At 35.3% G+C, this 18,046-nt stretch overlaps 1 protein-coding gene and 1 long non-coding RNA gene across 4 annotated transcripts; one reads left to right on the top strand and one right to left on the bottom strand.

Moving 5' to 3' along the window:
- The first annotated feature begins 3,359 nt into the window (after positions 1-3,359).
- Positions 3,360-7,032, top strand: LOC131530829 (uncharacterized). Of its 2 annotated transcripts, XR_009268507.1 has the most exons (5): positions 3,360-4,963; positions 5,452-5,583; positions 6,341-6,402; positions 6,501-6,617; positions 6,739-7,032. It is a non-coding gene; the product is annotated as an uncharacterized LOC131530829 (long non-coding RNA). The 2 variants fall into 2 exon arrangements; XR_009268506.1 differs by having other exon boundaries at positions 3,360-5,583.
- A 6,220-nt stretch (positions 7,033-13,252) lies between these two features.
- Positions 13,253-17,815, bottom strand: LOC131530809 (CD276 antigen homolog). Of its 2 annotated transcripts, XR_009268496.1 has the most exons (5): positions 17,320-17,815; positions 16,829-17,088; positions 14,644-14,684; positions 14,216-14,548; positions 13,253-14,041 (listed from the first exon to the last, which is right to left on the bottom strand). XR_009268496.1 is itself a non-coding variant. In XM_058761273.1 (4 exons), exons 1-4 carry the CDS (start codon positions 16,020-16,022, stop codon positions 13,827-13,829), a joined length of 600 nt encoding a protein of 199 aa, XP_058617256.1. In that variant the 5' UTR covers positions 16,023-16,395; the 3' UTR covers positions 13,253-13,826. The 2 variants fall into 2 exon arrangements, 1 of the variants encoding a protein (XP_058617256.1); XM_058761273.1 differs by lacking the exons at positions 16,829-17,088; positions 17,320-17,815 and adding an exon at positions 16,012-16,395.
- Positions 17,816-18,046: the final 231 nt, after the last annotated feature.

Genomic DNA, 18,046 nt, shown 5'->3' with positions numbered 1-18,046 from the left:
GACTTCATATAGGTCAGTGAGCTCTCCTCTTGTTTCTGTCTGTGTTGTTTTGATAGACTGATGTTTCCACATTAAACCACAAAGTTCATTTAAAAAAGTAAAAGTGTGCTAAAAAGAACAAAAGCAATACAACCTTTAAAAATGTTTCAGGAGAGTAAAGGAATGAAAATCAAAAAAATTAAATGCTATCAAATCAATAGACCAGTGGTTCTCAAATCTGTCCTGGAGAACCACCAGCCCTGCACATTTTGCATGTCTCCCTAATCTATCACACCTGATTCAACTCATCAGCTCATTAGTAGAGAATGCAAGACCTGAAGTGTGTCAGATATAGGGAGACATACAAAATGTGCAGTGCTGGGGTACTCTAGGACAGGTTTGAGAACCACTGAATTAGACTAACAACAGTTGATTCTATTGTAGCTGAACATTTGTCTGGGTGTTAGTTATTCAGTTTCATTACCATCTATACAAAAGGCAACATCTTAGGAATAATTTTGTGCTGTAATATAAACATGGACCATTCAGTGAATCTGAACAGTAGAAATGTGAAAAAAAAAAATAAATAGTCAGTGTTATGGAAAAATGAGTTGACTTGAGACATACAGGAAGCGTTTTGTTAGTCAACACTATCAGCAATCTCCTTGTTATCTGGGTTGTGCTCTACATTGACAATTCTAGAGTTATTTTGATAAAATATTTTGTTTGCTGATGTTTTACAGGGGTACCAGTTGGAATACCTCAGGAGACAACATGCAGCTAGGTCGTCATGGTTAAGTGGGTGTAAAATGACAAAGTCATTCACCTAGGACTAGAACTCTTAAAAGGTACACGAGCCTCCTCATTGGAATGTTTAAAAAAGTGCTGAAAAAACCCTGAACAAATGTTTTTTTTCACTAAAATGTTTCACTAAATTTGTTGCATGTTAGTGCAGATCCAAAAATGTTCAAAAAATGTTAAATGTTAAAATGTTTAATGTGTTTGACCTCAGGTTGTCATGTTTGGAACTTATTTTATGTTTGTGTCTGTTATTTATTTTTTATTGCCATTTGTTTTTATTTATACGTTTTTTTTTGTTTGTTTGTTTTTTGTTAGCCAAAATCTGTTTTCTTATATCCTTTAAGTGTTTGCTTTTTTAGATCTTTCAATATAATGTATTTTATGTAGATGTGTGTAGCCCACAGAACAATAATGTTCGACTGAAAAATCTAATTACAACATCATTGGTTACTTTAAATTCACTCTTTACAAAGGCATAAAATAGCATTAGATTTAAAAATATATTTAAAAAAAATGTGAAATAAATTAAGTAATGAATCTCCAGTCCAATTATTTCTATCCATTTTATGCCTTTGTACAATAAAGAGTGAATTAAAAGTAACCATAATGATGTTGTAAATTGAAATAATCACAGAAATGTACTGCATTTAATTATTACAGAAAAAAGCTGTTAAATAATTTACAGTATGAATACTGTAGAATTACAGTAGATTGCTGCCGACTCTGCTGCCAGTATTTTACTGTAAATAAAAAAAAGCAGAATTATACTGTATTTAATTCTTACGGTAATAAACTGTTAAATAATTTACAGTATGAATACTGAAAAATTACAGTAGATTGCTGGCGACTCTGCTGCCAGCACATTACTGTTTTTTTACAGGAAAATTTTTTACAGTGTGTGTAAAAATATTTGGTCGAGCAAAGTCAACAGCACCTGTGCTGCTCTAAACTCTAAAACTTCTTTAAAAAAAAATAGATTGGGATTTTCAAACTGGGGTCTGCAGGAAAGTACAGAAAAAAACAAAAAAACAATAAAATTACAAATAAATATACAAATAAGTTCAAATCAACTGCATTTGATATTGCCTCTGTTTCGTTCTGCATTCTAAAGACTAATTGGAAGTCAATTAATCACAATTATTTTATTGAACAGACAGTTATAATTTTAAATTTTTCTTTATGTACCTGCCTTTGTATTTTAGTGGGTCCCACAAGTGAATTATCATATTTTAGTGCCGGTGGCATCAAAACATTGATAACTCCTGCTTCAGATGAAATGTGTGTTTAGGAACGTTAGTGTTTACTATATCGTCTCTTTGTCATTTGGAAGACTTATGTTTTGGAATTGCTGTCTTAATCTGTATCTGCTGAAAATGTTTGTGAATGGTTGTCGATGTGTATATATATTTTTTTCTACCTCTTTAACCTTGAATGTAGAGTGTGCACATTATTATTTTTGTGAAGCCTGGTTGAGTTTTCCATGCTGTTGGACCAAGAAGATGATCAATTTTATAGGATATAGAGGACTTTTTTTTTTTTTAAAACAGAATCAGTTAAATGACCATAAGATAATAAAGTCTGATAGTGTGAAATGTCATGGCTTGTCAACCTTTTTTTCCTCTAATTCAGCACTTTTGTTGTGATTTATTTGAACAAAATGACAGTGTGAAGAGTCTGTCTCCTGTGCATTTTAAAATGTGTTTTATTTTGAGAAAACCTCTGTGAGTATATTCTGGCATTCAAATGGAAATCAGAAAAAAATAAAATAAAATGTGCTAACAAATGAATGACAGAATAGCTGGGTTTTACTACAGTCCATGAATGATTTCTTCCTCATGTATTTTCCTATTTATTATTTTCCTATACAGAATTTTCTTCTATATATATAATTTCAAACTCACATTAAATAGTGTCACTGTTGATTAATTAGGACTTAAGCACCATTTCCAGATACATCACAAATCTAATTAAACTTAAAAAAAAAAAAAAAAAAAAGAGAGAGAAAAGTTTTTTTTTTAATGGCCTGGTATGAGTCACACCTCACATTTCTATTTGGTACTGTACTGATAGCATAATTTTTAAATTAATAGGTTTTAATAAACAAACAAACAAACAAACTACTATATTATTTACTAGTATTATTTTCAACTCAACTAACCTGAAGTGCTAAACCAAAACCAGAAACATGTTCATTGGGTTTGGCTCTTGACAACCAACGACTCTCACCTTTGTCTAGAGTGGAGGTTAAACTGTGAAACCAGTGCAGTGTTTTTTCAACACCTTTGTGTTAATGAAGTTCTCACAGTTGTCTTAACCTCAAATGAAAGAGCAGCATTACAGGTGTGTCTGCTTTCATTGTTCACTAGCTCTACACATTTGGTGCACATTTAGCACTTGCCAAATGTGTTAGTTCACCCCAAAATTAAAATTTGCAGTTGATTTGCTGTTAATTTACTCACCCTCATGCCATCCAACATGTTTTTTTTTTTTTTCAGCAGAATAGTAAATCAGATTTTTAGGTGAAACCGTGGTCCTTGGTTATTCTTAAAGTGCTACACAGTAAAATCAGCAGTGTAATATTTGCAGTGTTAAAAGTTATTAATTCCCAGAGAGTTGAATTAACAATCTACAGTGTTAAACAGTACTGGTGTTCAGTGTTGTCACGATTTTAGCCCGATTTTTCACTCGCCGACAGGTTTTGATAAATCGCCGACAAACGCCCGACATCGGAGGCAAATCGGAGCTCGTTCACGCGAGTGAAAATCGCGCAGTGTGAATTATCAAAGACGCGATCTGAGAGAATCGCCGACACGTCGCCGACGCCCGTGAAATATTTGGCATGCTAAATATCTGGAGCTGTCGGCGATTCACAATCCTGCTGTGTGCAATGATTTCTGACTGAAAACTACATCACGATGACCTTCAGCCAATGAGAGACAAAGATACAGGGCAGAGGGAAGTTCCATGAGGAGTTATCATATCAGTATTTTAATTTGTACAATTATATCATACAGAAACAAGCACAAACGCTTGACCAGCCGCAACAACAGTTACTGCAAATGATTATTTACCACTCTTTGCAGAACACAATCCCTGTTCCCTGCATCCCTCCTGCATAATCTGTTGTTGTTTTTGTAGCTGGAAATCAGCGCACAGACAATTTGCGGGCTATATATTTTTAATACTTCCAGTCTCGCTCCAGAACAACGGGCTGAGGCATGTAGGTTTTCGCGTTATTTCCTTATCACTTCTCGCGTGTGTTTTGTTGTGAAACGTAGTTTGCGGATCAGACAGAGTTGTCGGCGATTCTTCCTATTGTGAAATCGTGCAATGTGAAAGCCCCTGTCGCCGATCCATCGTGCAATGTGGACACAGCAGGGACTGAATGCTACCCAGACAGTCACGCAGTGTGAAAACAACAGCGATCCGACGTGTTTGAAAATCGTGCAGTGTGAATTCGGCATAAGTTGGATTGCTTTTCTCTTTATAAATTTACATGGGAGAAATACTTTTTGTTGATAATGTTACTCAAAATTTGATTGGTGGTGAACACATTTAGAAATTACTAACTGCCAGTGTTTTTGTCGGGTGTACAGTGTTAAGTTCGTGAGGTGTAGAGATGCAACGTTAGCCTGTGTGAAAGTTTCTAAAGCGGGTTCGATTTCCTGAAATAGTGATTTTACTTGTAAAATAATTTTTGGAATGTGTTTATAATTTATGTTATATATATACTTTTAGCTTCTTTCATTTTGGTTCGATGACAGATCCTCTCTCCTTCATTCCCGCCGAGGCCTGGTTTTACTACGAGTCTGAAGCAGACACATTTGGGCGGTTTTCTACTCAGAGGAGAGAATTCATCAAATGTTAAATTTATATTTGTTTTTGAAAGCACTGAGTGCTTTGAACCGGTAATAGTGGGACTGTTAAACATTTACGTGCTAACAATTTCGTTTTTGTGACATAACACCGTGTTGAAGTGTCGCGTCGCGTCAAGTCTTTCTGCAGACGGAGCTGTGTAACGCGGGACATTTACCAGTCATTTAATTGGCGTTATCTAATGCAAAACTGTGAAATTAGAGCGCGTTTAAAAACTTAAATCCGTCAGTCTTTCAATTTCTTTCAGTGCCCATGCAGAGCATGCTTGAAACCAGTCTTTATCAATTCATATAGCATGCTATTTTGGGTAAATAATGTCCTAAATATTTCCAGATGTACAAAGTTAAGTTTTAATTTAGAAAGATATGTCTGAATCTATCTGTATTTTCTTTTCACATTATAAATAATAAATTAATAGTAAGATAAATTCTGAACGTGTTAATTTATTCTAACGTAGTACACCATGTTCATTTTAAGATGCCTTATTACTCATGTTACTCATTAAAATTATATAAATGTGTTTAATAATCAGATTAAATAAATACTTAAATTGTTTCAGGAATACCTCCATGTGAATATTGCACAAGGTTTTATGTCTATTAACTTTAACAGTCGTTTAATTGACCCTAGAATTAAGGATGTAAATAAAAATAAGTTTATGATTTGACACCCGTATTATAGACAGCTCTCAGCATACTCAAAATTAGGGGTAATCATAATTATTTTACCATATTTACAGTCCTAATGTAAATTAAATTACTGAAATAAGTGTTTTTTATTTTTATTTTTCAATAGAATTGGCCCAGACGTCTGCAGTGTCAAGTGAAGGAAGCTCCTCTCATAAGATTGCAAACCTGGAGTCTGATGAGCGTCAGTGATGGAAGCCCTTCAAGAAAGGAGCAGAATGCTGAAGATGAAGCCAGAATTGTGAGTCTGTGTCACCTGGAATTTACTAATTATTAATTTAAGATATCAAAACACATAAAGCCCAAAAATGAAAACTTGTCGTCATTTCTCACTCTCTGTCATTCCAAACCTGCAAGACTTTCATTCATTTTCAAAACACAAATGAAGATAATTTAAATGAAATCTGAGAGATTACTGTCCTTCCATTGACAGTCTACATAACCACCACTTGAATGCAAGAAGTTCATAAAGAGATCATAAAAGTAATCCAAATGAATCGAGCGGTTTAGTCACAATTTTTAGTCACGCTTTATACATTGAACAGATTGAATAATAATTTCACAGATTGAATAAATTTTTCACATTTAAACATTGATCAGGGATCATAAACAGAAAATTTGGACTAAACCACATGATGCGTATGGATTAGATCTCTTTATGGATTAGATCTCTTTATGAAGTTTATGAATTATCAAAGTGGTAGTTGCGTGGACCGTCAATCAAGGACAGGAATCTTATATTCTATTAAAATGTCTTCCGTTGTGTTTCAAAGATAACGAAAGTCTTGGTTGAGTAAACCATGGAATTTCATTTTTGAACTAACCCTGTAATAAAAGAATGTGGCCATATGCGTCTTGTGCTTGTTCACTTGTGCATCACCCAAGATGCATGCTAATGCCAGGTGTGAGCAGAGCCACTGTGTGACTACACAATCAGTTTAGCAGAATGGTTCCTGAGAGAGATATTGTCATTATTTTATTTTTTATTTTTTCCCAAGACCTTCAAGGACACGATTGACCTCGGAATCAGCTGTAAAGGAGGATGAAACCGATGTTTAAGGTTAGACTATATTTCAGAATAAGATTATCTATATTCATTTATTATCTATATTCTGTGTTAATGCATTTTTTGCTGAAGTTGTCATATCTGTTATTTAGAATGGGACAGCGATGTTGCATCAATTTGTCTCCTTCATTTGATTCCACCATCACCACAAGGCTGCAAGGGACCTGGAGAAATGTCCTCCTATCAAGCTGAAAAATATCTTCAAATAGGTACATTTCTGTCACACTCTGCCTCAAAATATTGCCAGATGTGTTGTATATGAAAGCCTAATAAAAAATAAACTCAATTGGAGAGCTGACCTTAATTGTTAGTTTTGTCTTTGATCTGCAGGCACTAATAAGAACACCTTGATTGCATAGAAGAGACCACACAGCCATACCTGCTCGCTGATGGGACAACGAGGAACAGCGTTCATGGATGCTACACAACTGTCGACAAGTATCTTGCTGCAGTCTTGTTCAAACCTGTCATATTTGTTAATGTCTAGGTAAATTTGATGATTTTATGTGTTTTATTAACTATGTTATGTTTCCGTGCAACACTTAACGAATGTGACTGACTAATTAACCTCTACACATCTGGTATATGCTTTAAAGTTGCCACTTTGCCCATTTGTTAAATAAACGTTGGAATTTGTACATCTGTCTGAAGACTCTTGATTTTATGTCTAATCTTGTACATTAACACCATACAATAGCATTTTTATTTTTGCACTGAAAAGAATACTTCATTATTAACACTTAAAGGATTAAAACAACACCAGGGGTGTTAAATACCCCAGAGTGTAAAATTTGAACAACAATTGCAAGTGTAACAATTCACACTCGGAGTGTAATTTTTCTACACTGTAAGGTGCTATATTAACACTAAAAATTCAACACTATGAATGGTGTACTTTTTACACTAGACAGATTGGGACCATATATGATCTTTAGTAGTGTTAAAATTGACACTTTAAGTGTTAAACTGACACTGCGTTTTTTACTGTGTAGTCAGTGGCTATCTGCAAATGAGTCAAAAAAGCATATCAGGGAACAAAATTAATAGCAGTGAGTTCCTGACGATATATTTAAGTCTTATGAAGGAAAATGATCGGTGTGTGCAAGAAATGTAACTGTTGCGTTTTTGTTCCGTTTTCCCCTTTTTGGTAGTTCCTATTCTTGTTAAGTTCCTTGATTACTCCTCACCTGTTTCTTGTTCTCCCTGATTAAGTTCCATGTCTTTATAAGCCCTGTGTCCTCCCTTCGTTTTTGTCTGCTGTTATATGTCATTAAATGTCATTTTGGGTTTTGTAATTATTAAAGACTGCTTCATTGAAGATTATCCTTGTCTCCTCGCTGCTTCATCCCCAGCACACCGTGATAGAACAGCAGACCATAAAAATAACGAGGGGCGCTTCTTTTCCCCAGTTTTTTGTTTTTCCCTGTTTCTCCCACGGCATGGAAACCGCCGCACGATTTGCTGCCCTAGCCTATCGAGATCTCCCCTTCTACGAGTACACTGGGGAGTTCTGTGGATGACGCCGCACTCAATTGTTTGTTCTGGCTCGGGGCCAATTGCCATCGCCCCATGGACCTGGGAAGTGTCCGGGCCTGAGCCAGAACCAGCCCGTCAGCCGCTCCCCACTCTAGCCCACCGTCAGTCGCCCTCCAGTGCCCACTCCTCGCAAGCACCCTCCAGGGCCTGCTCCTCCAGTGTCCGCGCTTCCAGAGCGCCCCCAAGTGCCCACTCCTCCAGAGCGCCCACCAGAGCTGTAACTGGAGCGCTGAATAGTTGGTAAAAACCAGCACCACATAATCATGTACGCTGGTATTTTGGCTCATTTCGAGTCGGGGTGACTGTTAGGTACTTCTGAGAGTGAGTTTTGATTGAGTAACTTGTAAATGTGCTGCTCAAGCCGCGAAACGTTTCAGACTCCAGTTCACTAAAAAGAACCGGTTCAAAAGAATGATACATTTGCAAACAGTCTGGACCATTTGAATTAGCCTACACTATGAATTTGAAACACTGTTGAAGGAAAAAAGAAAAAAAGAAAGAACAAATAAATAATTTGTATTTATTTTATTTATTTTCACATTTATTTATTGATATATATTTGTCTGTATGGTCATGAAAGTGAAACAATAACTAAGAACTAGTCAGAAATCATATCTCTAATGTGTTTTCATGATAGGCATGATAACATTTTACACATTTATAACATATTTATAGGCCTAGCCTAAATGTTTTATCCAATAGAGGGCGCCATTCAATAGTGAGACAAACGCACTCTATAAAACTCAGAAAGAGGATCCTTTAGTCGAGTGGTACTTTTGTAAGTGGTGATGATTTATAATTGACAATAAATGACAAAATTCTTCTAGTTTTCAGCATAAACCTCACTATATTTAGTTGTTTGTGCTAGTTTGCAATTTGATATCTTAATGACCTTATTCAAAACAAGGCTAATATCTTAAACAGTTTCGGGATGTTTAAACACCATTTCTTAAAAACATGGCAAAAATACCTTATTTGTCATACAAGTTGGCAAAAAGCACATTTGCAACTTTCCCTGAGGATTCTACACTGTAAAAAGTGATAAGTTTACTTCACTTAAAAAAAAAATTGAGGAAACCTGTTGCCTTAAAATTATTAAGTACATAATAATTTTTTAAAAAAAAGTTAAGTGAACTTCACAATTCAATTAACTTATTTTAGTAATTATCATTTACTTAAAAAATTTCAGGCAACAGGTTTCCTAAATTTTTTTAAGTTAAGTCAACTTAAAGCCACTATTTTCTATTTCAAACTTTCACATACCATCTTTAGGTTATAATAACATTAAAAATTCAAATCCAGATTTTGATTTTCGAAGATTTATTATAAAAGAGATCCCCCAAAATGCAATCCATTTAATCAATATAAAAGTTATTTTTCATATTGAAACTAAAAGGATAAAATAAAATAAAATTTCATCATGAACAAGAACATGAACAACAAATATCACATTAGACCACAGAAATTCCAAAATGACATTTCCCTTACATTCAACTTCCAGTGCATTCATCTTTACCATGTTACATTCATTTATTTGACTAGTTCTATACGCTGTATTAACAAAAATAGTAATGGCATTAATAAAAACACTTACACTGACAAGCTACGCAATATCGCGTTCATAATCGCAGATGAATCGCATTCGATTATGAACGCGATGTAGCTTGTCAGTGATCTACGGCTCTGTGTATTAAATGCCGCTCCATCTGAAAGCACGTGATGGAGATCACGGAACCGGCTTTACTGACGAGATGCGCATGACAATCACATGCGATTTATCGTGCAGCCCTTTTTGTTTGTTTGTTGATCACAAAGTACAAAGTAGATGAGGAAAACTCGGATGCCGGGTGTATTCAAAGCGCCGCCATTACTGTCTACAGTGCGTGGAACGGTGCGCTGTGATTGGTTGAGCGGATATATCGCGATCTGCAGAGAAGACTGGCGTTTGTCGTGGTTTGGAAAAAAAGGGGAAAACATGACAGAATAACACGACGGATATCGCATTTTGTTTAAAATTAAAAATTGACTTTTCAATACTGACCAGATACAATACTGATTTTGCTGTTAACAATTTTTTTTTTTTTTTTTTTTTAAATGGCGTTTATCGCGTTTTGGAACAAAACTCTTCATATATATATATATATATATATAATATATAATATATAATATATATATATATATATAATATATAATATATAATATATATATATATATATATATATATATAATTTATTTTATTTTTTATTTCCCCTTCAAAAGATTTTCTGTTACTTTATCACACTCTGGTATGTTCAAGTGTTTGCTTTTTGGTAATGTTTTTTGCTTTTAGGTAGTTATTTGATGCAATAAAAATAGGATGTGCTTGGTCAAACGCTTCAGATATACAGAGGCTGTCCACTCAAGCTTGTTTCTGCTACTGAATGAAAACAAAAAAGGTAATTGCGAGTTTTTATCTCACAATTCTGATTTCTTTTTTTTCTTTTCAGAATTGCCTGATTTAAGCTCGCAGTTGCATGTTATAAAGTCACAATTGTGAGATATAACCCTGCAATTCTGAGTGTTTTTGTGTACTTCCATAAATAGGAGCTGTACTGAGATAGCTGCCCGAGAGGCATTTCAAAGGTGGCCACAGAATGAGATGACTACGGCTTGTCTAAATACCCACACTTGCGGTCTTGGCCAATTGAGAGCATGTGGATGCAACAGGAAGTAAGTGCGCAAGACTGTCCCAGGTCTTAAAGGAACACTCCACTTTTTTTGGAAATAGGCTCATTCTCCAACTCCCCCAGAGTTAATAAGTTGAGTTTTACCGTTTTTGAATCCATTCAGCCGATCTCTGGATCTGGCGATAGCACTTTTAGCATAGCTTAGCATAGATCATTGAATCCTATTAGACCAGTAGCATCGCGTTCAAAAATTACCAAAGAGTTTCGATAGTTTTCCTATTGATAACTTGACTCTTCTGTAGTTATATCGTGTACTAAGACCGGCGGAAAATGAAAGGTTGCGATTTTCTAGTCCGATTTTGCTAGGAACTATACTCTCATTCCGGCGTAATAATCAAGGAACTTTGCTGCCGTAACATGGCCGCGGCAGGCGCAGTGATACGCAGCGCCTGAAAGTAGTCCCCAGCCAGGTACCTGGTTATAATATAGCTGGGGACTACTTTCAGGCGCTGCGTATCACTGCGCCTGCTGCCGCCAAAGTTCCTTGATTATTACGCCGACTGGGAGTATAGTTCCTAATCATATCGGCCTAGAAAATCGCAACTTTTCATTTTCCGCCGGTCTTAGTACACGATATAACTACAGAAGAGTCAAGTTTTAAATAGGAAAACTATCGAAACTCTTTGGTCATTTTTGAACGCGATGCTACTGGTCTAATCGGATCCAATGATCTATGCTAAGCTATGCTAAAAGTGCTATCGCCAGACACGGAGATCGGCTGAATGGATTCAAAAACGGTAAAACTCAACTTATTAACTCTGGGGGAGTTGGAGAATGAGCCTATTTCCAAAAAAAGTGGAGTGTTCCTTTAAAAGCACCAAAGAGCAATGCTCTTAATGCACACCAAATCCACATCTCGAATATCGCTCCGGAATGGTATTCGTGGCTAAGTGTATCCCATCATGCATACCGAAATGAACTGTAACCCAGTATTTTTGGGAACTCATTTCCCTCTCATAAAGGGGTAGGTTAGAGGTTTTGGTAGGTGTACTTTGTCTAAAATGTTCCAGGACCAACAAAGATGCTGATACAGTCTTGAAAGCATAGAGCTCTTTTGTATTTTGGAGCCATTCCCTTTGGAACATCCTGATTTTAGAATGGAAGGTCACGAGTTGTAAAAAGAAGACACATGAAAAGGCTCTCTTATTTTATTCTACCAAACTCAGCTAAACTAAACTAAACTAAAATAAAATAAAATAAAGTTTTCAGGAATTAACAAATGATATGTTAATTTAGATTTGTTTGTAAAATAATATGCATAATATAATATTAAAATATAAATAAATTACAGTTTAAGTTTTTATTTTATTTTTATAGCTAGTAAACTAGTAATACAACACATTCTCAACAATTATGCTTTAAGCAGTGTATTAGTAGTTAGTATGCTACACTCCAAGAAAAGTCTGTAAAAATAGGGCACAATCTACTATGTTAATATGAAAGAAATTTCCGTATTGTTTTCTTTACCTGCATTTTAAATTATGCATTGTGTTTTCGGGTTACAGTGGATAATGTCCTGGAAAATTACTAGTAGCCTATCTTTTCCATTTTTCTTACAGCGTACTAACTGATCAACAATCTCAAGTACAAGCTACTAACAAAGTGTATCATAAATGAACAATTATTCAGTTATTATTATTATTAAATTGAAGAATTGCAAATGGCAGCTAACTCGATTCACGTGATGTGTGTACTGCTAGTGTCACGGTTCATAGATCCAATGTCTCTCTCTAGTCTCGTGCTTTGTTGTTTACATGTGTGTGAGTGTGGGAGTGGGTGTGTCCGGATCGTTACTGTTGATCAGTATCCAGCTGCAATCACTCTTCATCACCAGCTGCCACTCATCTCACCTCCTATAAATACTTACCACCTTCTCATCTCCTTTGTCAGATCGTTTCATGAAGTCTAGGTTGTCTGATCCTGTGTCCGTCCTCGTGTCCCGTCTTTAGTTCCTGTGTTCCGGTTTCACGTGTTGTTGGATCGTCTTTATGTCTGGCTCACGTCATCCGTCATCAGAGCACGCTGCACTTCATCCATCACGCCACGTCTGATCATCAAAGTCCCTGTGCCACCGCCTGCATCACCCGGATCTATCATCATCATCCTCATCTATTCTGACTTCAAATAAAGAGTTTTTACTTGCATTTGTATCCTCGTATCTGACGTAACAGCTAGGCATCTTTAGTTTCCTCTTTTTGTGTATTTTGGATGGAAAATGTGTGTCTTTTTATTGTCCGAGTCACTTATCAAAAGTTGCTAAAAGTTACCAAATAAATTTTAAAAATTGCTAAATTTGTTGCTAGATGCTTTTGGAAAGTTATGCATTTACATAAATTGTACATAAAAGTCAAATAAAATATCCTGAAACTTCATCATGTATTGTTTAGTAGGCCTACATCAAACTGTAAATTGAATGAGAATATGAAAGCAGTGAATGCAAAACATTGTTTGAAGTCAGTTGTATATAAATAAAACAACAGGATATACTATTCTATAATATAAGATATAATATCATATGTAAACACATAATTAAACACACAATACGAGCTTTATGTTATGCATTTTAAAAATATATTTTCAAAATGTATTTCAATATATTTAACAGTGTTTCACATATATGTGAATATATTACCTTTCTGTATGGGAAAACATTGGGATTTTAGTCAAAAATATTTGAAATGGATTTTAAATGTGGGTCAAGATCGGCAATACTTATGTGGCCCACATATCTACATTTGACATCTGGCCCATGTCTTGTGTGCCGTCTTAAACCCGGTACCACCTCCGCCAAACCCGGGCCATGTTTGGCCCACATGCTGTATACCAGTGCTGGATGAATGCCAGCTGTGCCAGATGCATGCCAAATCTGGGCCAAATTTGTTTGCTGATCCATACACGTGAACCTTTCACTGAAAAGGCTGATTGACTCACAGTAGTTCTGAATCTCCGAACTCTACAATTCCCACTTTCTGCCCCTCTTATCTTTGCCCCATCACTACTGTGTTTTTCATCACTACAAGTCATACACTTAAATACTGTTTTTATAAGTGAAAAAAAAAAACAAGATTAAACCTTAACAAATCATACTTTTTAAGTATTTGACAATGATGCCATTTCATTGGTTTCTGATCCATTACTTTTACATTCATTTGTAATTCACGGCACTGTTATTTGTTCTTCAGTTGAAACAGAGGAAAGTGAAGTAGCTTGATTTCTTTTTCTCAAGTGAAATATGCTGAAACCGGCTATAAGCCCTATTGACAATACTAATAAAGCTACTACAATTGAAACCCAGAGCAATGATTTCCCCACACTGTCTGCCCCGTTTTCTTCTTGATCACTGGATTTGTTTCCTTTTTCTGCTTTTGATTCTACAACAAAACAGTAAAGAAAACAACATCAACATTACACTGTGATAAACACAACAGATCCGTCCATCATGTATATACATCAGCATTCAGACTGGACTATCAGTAGTTGATCAAACACTTATTAACACTTTTTAAATTAAAATCATCATACATAAATTAACCAGTTTTGCAGACCTTTTATGATCAGCTGGACAGTCTTCTGTTGAGAATCAGATGGGTTTGTGATGTAGCAGATGTATTTTCCCTCATCAGCGTGAGTGACAGCAGCAAGTTTGACGGAGAAGTTTCCTCTCAGACACTCATCAGGAAATGTTTCAACTCTGTTCTTGTACTGTGGGTCTTGTCCTACTAATGAATGTTCACCCTTAATTATACTATACATAATTGTGTCATTGTTGTCTCTCCAGTGCACATCAGTGTCTTGAAGTTTAAGATCATGTTCAGCTGAAGAACACAGCAGGACAACAGAACCACCAATAACACCCTCTACTATGCCCTGCAGACACACTGAAATCACACAAACATTAACTGTAAACACACTGGTTTGCATTTATACATGATGTGTGAATTTAACTTTTAAATTTAGTTTGTTTCTTGCTCACCGTTGTTTATCAGCACGGCAAACACTAAGATGAAGCAGCAACTGCACAAACAGAAAAAAATGTGGTTAAAAAAGGCAGGAGATTATGACACTAGTAATTCCAACATCATGTGTTTGATTGCCACAACTTTAATATTTGTGAGACTTATTCTGCAGTATTGTGGTTGAATAATTTCATGTAAGTCAAATAAAACGGCATGCTCTGAGACACAAAAGATAGTAATACAAAATGCTATTGCAAAATGACTAAATAATATGTGCAGTTTTTTGCTTGCAGATAAACTTGTTGATTAATGATAAATTAATGATGCTTAAAAGATCTTCCTCTTAATTCTACTTTAAATAAGGCATTTGAAAACCTACAAACTACATCAAGTCCTCGCTGATACACGTGTTTGTCCAAATTGCACTTCGTTGAAAATTCATCAAACATACCTGATCATCTTGGTGCCCTGATAATGCTGATATGTTTTATTTAAATATATTGCATATAAATATTTCTGAAATTAAGATTGAAAACTATTTTTTCAAAGCACACAGAGTGTCATAAAACTCTTCCGTATTAATATATAATGCATGCTACGGATGATATCAGACGGAAGTGACGTCAACATTAACCAGGCGGAATGATCATAAATTCACACCAGATATTTGTTAATCGCTCTCAAATTTACTTCTAGGACTACTGAGACACAAGTTGACTTTCAAAAGTTGTTCACATGTAGACCTACTCTTGATCGTCTACTCAATCTTCACCATTAGTAATACTGAACATGTCTCTGCCATCCGTTACTGCCTGCAATGATCTGTCTGTTATGTCTGGTCCCATTTAAATAGCAGTAGCCTACCTTATTTTAATTTACAGCACTAAATTATAAACTAACATTTGATTAATAGTATATTTTGTTAGCAATAGCATTAGTTTAAGCAACAACAACAACAACAACAATGAACCCAAATGAGCTTTTTGCTCAGAAGGTACATAATTTATTGAATTCATTGTTAAAAATAGAAATCTTTGTAGAATGTTCTTTACTTATAGCAAAAAGTAACAATGTATTTGATCCACACACAACTAGATTATTTTCTCTCTGTAGATTGTTATCCTGTCTAACCAGCTAAAGCTAGACTGAACAACCAGACTTACAGCTCCTAATGAATCAGTTTTCTTAAAACTGATAAAACAAACATCATCTTGCAATTGATATTAATCTATTTATTTGTAATGTATACAATTAAGGCTGCTTTTATGGGGAATAAATGATATTTCTACAAACACCAAAGCAGTTAGCTTCCATGCTATACTGTAACGATAGCATGTGTCTTTGACGATCTGAAATATTTACCCCAAAATTCAATAAAAACATACCTGTTTGCCATCGTATTTTGGTTTTTCGAAGTGACCACTCAAATTACAAACTAAAATCTAAATATCTAAATTTACAACACATTTTAGAGAATGATCTATGATGTCAATATGGCACCCACATGAAAGCGCATGCGTATGCAAGTACATTTTCAGGTGTCTTAACTGTCAACTAATTTTGGCTAGAATTAGGGTGACCATATGTCCTCTTTTTTTCTTAAAATGTCCTGGCCAGGATTTTAAAATCACTTTAAATGTATGGATTTTGGCTTTGAAAAAGTAGTTTGATTGAAGAGTAGTTTGACCAATAGTATGCAGGCATTGTGTGAGAGAAGGTGGGATCTACAGAGAACAGTCAAAGCAATGCAAATGCACATACATATAATATATGAGGACTGTAGAGAGCATGCCAACAGGTCAAAATCCTGGACATTTAGAATCCCCAGTTAGGACACGTCCAGGATAAAGCGGACGTATGGTCACCCTACTAGAAATATCATTCAATTTACCATTAACAGCTAATTGTTTTGCCGAAAGCATTTGAGCAAAAGAGGTCACAGAGAAACTGTCTATTGTTCTTACTACTAATATCTTAAGATATTATTTAATTATTGTACAATATTGTTATAATATTGTCCAATCAACGTTCTGCAATAAAAAATAACTTATTATCAACATCACTGCTCACAGAATCCACCCACCATGTCGTCCTGGTTAGTTGTTCATGTCTATAGTTTTGTGACAGGTAATATATATTACCGAATAAGACTGAACTTATAGAACACAAGTAACAGTTTGATCTGACAAATGTTTTACGCACCTTTAATGAAGATCTCTGGGTCTTGTGCTTGACTTCTGAAGATAAAATACATCCTTCTTGATTCTTTTTCTAAGATGAAATATTGTTTGTTTCTAGTTACATGTTGTACTCAGTGACAAATACTGTAGTTATTTTCTTCAGGTGAAATCTTGCAGATGCCAAAATGTTTCTGTCATCCTGTCGCTCAGGTTTGAAAGTTAAATGGCATCACAGGAATTCAGAACTTCTATTTTGGGAGCATCCAGTTCTTCAGGTTTCTTCTAAAGAAGAGAAAATAGATGATAATAAACTAAATAATAACTTCATAGTTTTTAGTGTGAAATTTCCTTCAAAAACGTTTCTCACCACCATAAATATAGATGACAACAACAGAAATAATAATAAATAAACAAAGATGGAAAATGAATGCTTCCTGTCAATCAATCAATCAATCAATACAATTTTAATGCAATTTACAACAGTGGGATAAAACTGTTCTTAAAGTAACTCACCTTTTGCCTTTGCACATTTGAAAAGGAGTTTCTTCAAAGTGACTTGCCGTGTTCTATCTAATCTTCTCTGTGTTGTGTTGTGTTGTGTTGTGTTGTGTTGTCTGTCTACTGCTAGAACTCTGACAGACTGAACAGGTGATGAGGAGACAGAACTTATCTAGTCTGACAGGAGGAGCAGATAAACACCTGATCACAGCTAACCATTACAGAAATGCCAAGCCATCTCCAGTACAGATTTCATATCTATCTATCTATCTATCTATCTATCTATCTATGATCTCTAACTCTTTGCTTGTCTTGTAACGACCAAAGAAGCCGTCCTGGAGCTCTCTGTTTGACCTGACACAGACGGAGGTCATCCCTGAATTCTGCCTGCTCTGAAACGTTCATGGAGATTGTAAATGAACTGTCTTTTTGTTCTGTATTCTGAATTCTCTGTGTTTCCTGTGATGGCCACAGAGCTGTTACAGTTCAACAGTTCTTTAAGTGTTATTGCTGACAGGGTACCACGTTCGGTAAGACAAACACAGTGATCATCATGATTATTATCTGTGAGAAACTGTATCAACACAATCAAGAACAGTAGCATAATAACACTATCTGTACATCGAGAATGACACTGGCCATTAAGACGGCTATGCTATTTTGTTCCGTCTTAGTAGTTAAACTCTTACAAAATCATGCTAAAATATTAATAAGAGCACTAGACTAAGGTCTTACAAAAAAA

This window comes from Onychostoma macrolepis, chromosome 22, assembly GCF_012432095.1.
Source record: "Onychostoma macrolepis isolate SWU-2019 chromosome 22, ASM1243209v1, whole genome shotgun sequence".
Lineage (NCBI taxonomy): Eukaryota > Metazoa > Chordata > Actinopteri > Cypriniformes > Cyprinidae > Onychostoma > Onychostoma macrolepis.
The sequence above is the reverse complement of the archived record's forward strand: the minus strand, read 5'-3'. Positions and strand labels throughout refer to the sequence as shown.

What these genes read in the sequence shown, in the direction of transcription:
- LOC131530809 (XM_058761273.1), bottom strand. An exon ending in TGCCGTGCTGATAAACAACG is followed by an intron (nt 14,549 to 14,643) that starts GTGAGCAAGAAA and finishes GTGTGATTTCAG; the next exon opens with TGTGTCTGCAGGGCATAGTA. An exon ending in TGTCCAGCTGATCATAAAAG is followed by an intron (nt 14,042 to 14,215) that starts GTCTGCAAAACT and finishes GTTTTGTTGTAG; the next exon opens with AATCAAAAGCAGAAAAAGGA.